At 48.3% G+C, this 6,669-nt stretch overlaps 2 protein-coding genes across 2 annotated transcripts; both read right to left on the bottom strand.

Moving 5' to 3' along the window:
* Positions 1-292: 292 nt before the first annotated feature.
* Positions 293-595, bottom strand: LOC119324008 (the record flags this gene model as incomplete). The annotated part of the gene is made up of 1 exon (XM_037597726.1): positions 293-595. A coding segment is annotated over one exon (303 nt), but the record flags the coding sequence as incomplete, so codon positions are not given.
* Positions 596-5,949: 5,354 nt separating this feature from the next.
* LOC119322253 (agamous-like MADS-box protein AGL80) lies at positions 5,950-6,669 on the bottom strand. Its single transcript, XM_037595745.1, has one exon. The coding sequence runs from the start codon at positions 6,662-6,664 to the stop codon at positions 6,029-6,031; it is 636 nt and encodes a 211-aa protein (XP_037451642.1). The 5' UTR covers positions 6,665-6,669; the 3' UTR covers positions 5,950-6,028.

Below are 6,669 nucleotides of genomic sequence, written 5' to 3'. Positions count from 1 at the left end.
ATGTCTAGACTTGCCATTACGTATACTTTGTTATCATTATAAAAAAGAGAGGTTTTCCCTCCGATTAATTACGCAATACACTGTAGTACCACAAAATACAGTAGTAGTTAAACTGCAAATCCGATAGTATACGACTGACGATGGTACAACCTCGTCGGAACACACGATAGGTACCCACTGACGATCGAGCTTAGCCGCAACATTAAACAATAGCTAGTAAGTGCAGCAAGCCGGGGAAACCCTTTTTTGTCAGTGCAGCAAGCAGGTAGGTAGGCGGCCGATCGACATGGACCTATGGGTTGTAGTAGACGATCTTGATCTCGGTGACGCCGTGGCAGTTGCCGCCGGGGACGGAGTGCTCGAAGCAGTGGTTTCCGGTGTTGCACCTAGCGGTGGGGCAGTGTCCCTGCAGCGGGCTGCCGTGCGGGGTGACGGAGACTCGTACGGGCATGCTCGCCTGGTCGGTGCTCACCTCGTAGTAGGTCCGGCCCTTGTGGTCCATGTGGAACTCGGCCAAGGCGGCGCCCTGCGCCGACACGCTCCCTGTCCACGCGCAGATGTCGAACGACTCGTGCTTCCCGCTGGGGAGCAGATACCCGTTATTGATTTGGTAAAATAGTTAGATAGTTTGCTTGAACTTAATGGCTGGAAAACCAACAAGGGCCTCGGTTGGCCATGATGGGCTGGAAATCAACAAGTGCTAAGATCAACTATGTGTGTAGCTAGGTTAATTCGAGAAACAACTATATGCCTGGGCTCAGCTCAATAGCCATAAAATCAACATATGTTGGTGATACTTTATACTTCCACGGCGATAACTACGGCTTCAGGGTGTTGGCCTTTAGGGCACGTGCACGAATACTTCATGGCTGTCATCGATAAGGTCTGGCCGGCTCCGGTATGAGAGCAGCTATAGTGGCGCGTCAGCAGCTCAATCTGGCGGCGGTAATAGTAGTTCGGTTGTCTAGGAATGTTGATTTAATTTTTATTGTGTCAGGGATACTTTATACTTTCAGTGAACTTTCTTAATAGATCTATATGCCTCTCGCAAAAAAAATAAAAATTAAAGACATCAATAAGCAAGTTTGTGATTTGCCACATCCAAAAGCTAAGATAGGGTAGACCTCTGGCGTGTGCATGGTGGAGACTACGGCGGACGGAATAATTTCTACCTCAACTCGTTCTCCATCACGGTGATTCAGTCGTCGGCGAGTTGGAGGTTTGTTCTTGCCGCCAGCTAGCAGTGTGATTGTGTATTTGGTCATCGTTTGTTTGCAGTTGTGCTGTATGGCGGCGGTGCCGAATTTTTCTTCCTCTATATCCCTCTCGATGGGGGGCTTTCCTTTGTCAGGCTTCGATATGGGAGGATGGTTGCTGTACATGTGCAACTCCAGTTCTGTTGCCTTCTTCATTGATGACGAGGAAGGTGTGGTGGTGCTTACTTCTAGCCTCTACAGCGACGCGCTGGCCCGATGGGGGCGTAGTTTGAAGACTTCCCATCGCAAAGTCCGACTGTGGATTTCAAAGTCACGCCGACTTGGGTTGGAAGCGGCCGCAGCGTCAGTGGCGGCGTCCCGTCAACTCGTGGTGGGGCGGATGGTGGTGGGTTCCTAAAGGACTCAGATGTAATTTCCTTATTTGTGTGGGTCCCTTGTATCATGGAGCATCTTTAATAGATCTTGGGTCTTTTCGCAAAAAATTACATCACTTGCATCTACAGATGTAAGCGCATCTCCAGCCGTTGGAGGCCCCGGACAATCGCTGGGCCAAAAATATCACTTCCTAGGGGGCAAAACGTTTTCGCCGGATGAAACGCGAGTACATTTTCCCAGCCAGCCGTTGGTGCCCCCGAACAATCATCAGGCAAAAAGTGATTGGGTGGGCCAAGAAAAAGGACGCATGGGGGAATATGATTGGTTGTTGCTTTCGCCGGTGCCCCCCAGCGCGCCGAGTTTCGCCTGGGTTTGCCGGCGCTATTTTGAGGTCTTTGGGGCGCTTGGGGGACATGACTGGGCCGTTTTTTTGCCCTTTTTACATTGCTGGCACACAAAAAGTGGCCATGGGGGGCTCTTGGGGGCGCGGCTGGAGATGCTCTAAACGCAGCAGACGCGAAGCCCTGACCACTGCATGAAAGTTCCAGACCGGCTGATCCCCTTTCTCTTGCAGCATCATGCTGCCACGCTGCCCAGTCACCGGACGCCTCCACACCCCACCACCGCCAGGTCCGACCTCCCCTACCCATTCCCCTCCAACGTTGGCCGATTCTGGCCATCCGCGCCGCCCCCGGCGAGCATTTGCGGGAGTACGACATTGCGCCAAGAGCTGCAATGGTTGCAGCGCCTCCCCTGGACCTCTGACGCTCGGTGGCCTGCAGTGCGAGTAGGGCCCAACCTGCAGCGGGTGTCCCGTGCAGGAGCGGTGACCTCCATCCGGCACGCGTGAGCATCGGTGACACCTGGTGATGTAAAAACCACCTTTTGGTGATGTATTTTACATCATCTATTTTGCATCTTGTCCGCGACGGCATGGCAAGATGGCACAACGACAGCTGGGGCGACAACCACAATTGTAAGAGCTTCAGCTACGGCATCGGTGACATTTCCCCCCACCACAATGGCAAGAGATGCCGCCGCAGCCGCTGTCTCAAGATCATCCTCTCCTTCCTCTTCGTGGCCGCCGCTATGGCCGCCCGTGTCCTCGTCTTTGCCTTCGCCATCGTCTGCCCTGCCCGCATCGCTGTCGAGCACGCCTCCCTCGCCCGCCTCGCCCTCGCCAGGCCCAACGGTAGTGCGCTCGCCTACGACGTGTCCCTCGTCGTCGCCGTGTGCAACCCCAACTGGGCCATGCGTGCCAGGCTCAGCACGCTGCTCGACGCCGAGCTTCTCTTCGCCGGTGAGCGGCTCGCCACCATCACGATGATGCAAGGGGGCTCGCGTGGGAACATCCAACCAGGGAAGAGGAGGTGTACAATGTCTCGGCGGCGGGTGAGAGCGCCACGCCGCCGGGGAGCACCGGGGTGGCCGAGTTCATGAAGGAGAGCGCAGCCAGCTGGGGCGTGTTCCGGCTGGAGCTGAATCTTGCCGGCGAGGTCATGTTCCAGACCCACAATGGTGCGCACAAGCTGGAGGCCACCTGCCCGCTAGAGCTGCCTTTGCCATCATCCACGGTGCGAGGTTCAAGAAGATCAAGTGCGTCATGTAACTAATTTGCCAAGACGTGCTTCACTAATTTTGAGAAAAGTGCTTCACTCTCTCCATTCTTGTAGTTGACCGAGGCCTGCAACATGTTGCACAAGGTTTGTGAGAAGATATCGGCCATCTTCGCTTTGTTGAGCTGCCGGCGTCGGCATTTGTTTCTCTTTCTTTCTCTCGTTTTTTTTTCTTTTGAGCTTGTTTGTGCTGCGGCCCCACTGAGCTGATTGTATTGGTTGGTTGATGTTTTATAATATAAAGCGGGGGAAACCCTTTTCGTTTGTGAGAAGATATACATTTTTTCATGTTTGAAGGAGAGCTAGAGAGAGCTTCATGCAATCTTGCCACCCTTTCCACTCCTTCTCTTAACCATGTTCTCGAAAAGTTAGTGTTGTCAGTAATTTGAGACACAAGCAAAGGACAACATCTCAAAACAAAACTGCTCGTAATTGGATTATGAATTTCCTACTGCAACAAGTGTTGTGGAGTTCAAGACGTAGGTGAACAAAGCCTGAACACATATACACTTCAAAATGCGTGCTTATTAGAATTAAAGCATAAATAAGAAAATGGACACCTAGTCAAATGAATATTTAGTTGTCATAGCATGTGCAGATCCCATAAATAACATAGATTCGAAGGATATATACCTCGGGAGAATGGTCTTCTAAGAACACCAGTGACCTGCGACAGTGAATGTAAATGATATTTCAACTATCTCGCCCACAACACGTTTCTTAAAGTATGACTCCCACCTGAAGTCTCGATAGCCCAATAATATACGCGACCACCTGTTGAATTTGAATTCATAAAACAGTACTTAAAGCTCTAGAGCATTATAGTGGGTATAGTTTTGAAGTTGTCTCGTAATTTTGAGTTCTAAAGTCTACCCCAAAGGAAGCAAAAGATATTGTGCATAATAATTGTTAAATATACAGATGGATTTTGAAAGAATATGCAGGCGAAGGCATTATCCTTTGGTCTTGGGTCATCGTATATTAGTAAAATCCAGACAGCCTCGCTAGGGTGTTTGCTGATCAATCTCTAGGATCACTAGGATTACAGAATAATTGTGGCGTACAAGTTAGATTGGGTTTATATCATACCAAAGAGATTACAACAAACCATCTATTCTAGAACCTGCAAGACTTATCTCTTAACACCCTCCCTCAATTTCACTGTTGCGAGTGGCATTTTGTCCTTCCCTCCCCCCTGGGTGGATTCATGGTAGAGATGACCTATCCTCGACCTACACTGTCATTGCCAGTTGTTAGATCTGTGGGCAATGGGCAATGGAGATCACGATAGTGGGAGCGTCAAGCTTACCAATCAGAACTCACAAACGACCTGCCCGAGTATTACACTCGGCCAACTCCTTTTATAGGGCATAAAAAAAATATAACTCAACTTGTACATCCAATACATTTTTTTATCTTATATACCTCAATACAATTTCAAATGTAATATACTACATATAAGCTGTTTTTTAGGAGTTTTCATAATGTTTGAATTGATTTGATTAAAAGTTTAAAAGCATACAAATGCACTAAATGGCTTAAAAATAGCAAACATGCCCAAAAAAAGCAAATTGCGACATGTTACATGTAATGGTTTGTATTGAGTGTAGAAAAACCTTCAAGGCCATTACGCTACTACTTACTGATGTTTCGAGGTAATGTTTCTATTTGCAACCACATTATATGCATTTCAGCCTCCATAATGTACTTGACACATGCCAGCGCATTTTATTTCATGTGCTTTGAAAATGGAAATCCTTTGAGCTGGATTTGTTCTATAAAGGACTACATATATAAAGGGTGACTATGGTACACGATGTTGTAATTTTTGCATATTATATACACTTCTCCTCTTGTCTGCTAGTCCTCCGAGGGTCCTGCAAATAGCAATAGGTCGGACAGGCTGAGTGGGGATTGTTTTGGGGAAAAAAAGTCATAATACCCATTCAGTCAGTCTAAAGTTCAGTAGGTGCCCAACGCCTTCCACGTTTGTTGTTGCTGATTTTGACCACCTCCCTAGAAAGTATCGCAGTGAAATGAACGAATTTGGGTGCACCATCGGCCTAATTATGTGTGAACAAATGATACCATTCATTTTCAAAGTAGTGGCAACTGCATTCATATACCAGATCTTCCATGACAGGATGCACCCAATAGAGTTTGGGGTTCTCATAGTAGCTTGAGTATAGCTCAAACACAATGCTCTCTCCGGAGTGGCATGGGACTTGATTAATGATGAAACTGATCGAAACAGTCACCTGCTTGTGAAACTTTCCCAAGAAGTTGCGGGTGTAGAGGCCTAGCACTCAATGTTATAATCACACGTTTCGAAAATGAAATGTAGTAGTGCAAATGTTTTAGTACACAAGAGGTTTGCGTCAAACAATACATGTGCTCTCGTTTTCCTACAACTCTAAAGGATTTGCATAGGCAGTGTGCATCTTGCGATGCAGAAGCCGAGAAGTAACTCTTCATAGTTGGATCGCTTGATGCAGTGCTAAGAGTCAACAAGAAAAATATATACTTGATGAAACAAGTTGACATAAAGAGTAGGTAAAACCTCAACGTTGCAACTAACTGATAAAACAAATAGAGCATGGAAGAGATCCATAATAACAATAACAACGACTAAAATTGACTCTACTAAAAGAGCAACACTGAGACCAAATGTCTCATCTTATTGACGATTGTCATCTATCCATCTTAAAAAAATGCAGGTAAGCAATCCATCTTATTAGCCATTCCAAATCTAAATAAAAAGAGATGACACATGTAGCTGGTCATGCGCTACCTGTGGAATTCCTCTCCCTTCTTACATATTCATAGACCACTATTGTGGCCATTGTAGATCTGGGCGTCGGGGTCCCCTTTGGACCTCGCCATGTCAAGCCATCCCTTCTGCTGCTGCCGCAACGCCTGATACATCGGAGACCCCATGTCCATGCCGCCGGTGACATATGGTGCTTGGGCTTGGTAAACTGGCGGCTGCCCACTTATGTTCGTGGTGCGCTCCCCCAGGCTCTTGAGGATTAACTCCATCTTCCAGGCCATGGTTGTGAGCTCCGCAATGTTTCCTGGGAGGTCTCCGCTGACCAGGGCCTTGTGCAAGAGAATCCTGGCCTCACGGTCCTCGCGCTCGCGCCTAATCTTCTCTACCTGATGTCGGAGTTGTACGAGGCGCTGGCTAAGAATGGTCTCCTGGTCCATCGTCTTCTTTAGTTGTGGCACCTCCGTCATGCTCTTGAATCGATTCAGGATAGCCACCGCCTTGGCTTGGGATGGGAACACCTCTGGCACCGTTGTGCCCTCGCCATACACCAGCACACAGGCCTTAGCGTTGCACAAGGTGGCCACATCACCGGCCTTCTTCATCAGGTTCTTGGTACGCTTCTTCAAGGTATTGAGCCGCGTCGAGTCATTGCGGATGTACCGGAGGGCCACCTTCTTGCGAGCCATTGTTA

The sequence above is a fragment of the Triticum dicoccoides genome, chromosome 6B, assembly GCF_002162155.2.
Source record: "Triticum dicoccoides isolate Atlit2015 ecotype Zavitan chromosome 6B, WEW_v2.0, whole genome shotgun sequence".
Taxonomy (NCBI): Eukaryota; Viridiplantae; Streptophyta; class Magnoliopsida; order Poales; family Poaceae; genus Triticum; species Triticum dicoccoides.
Note: the sequence above shows the minus strand (reverse complement) of the source record. Positions and strands in the feature narration are given on the sequence as shown.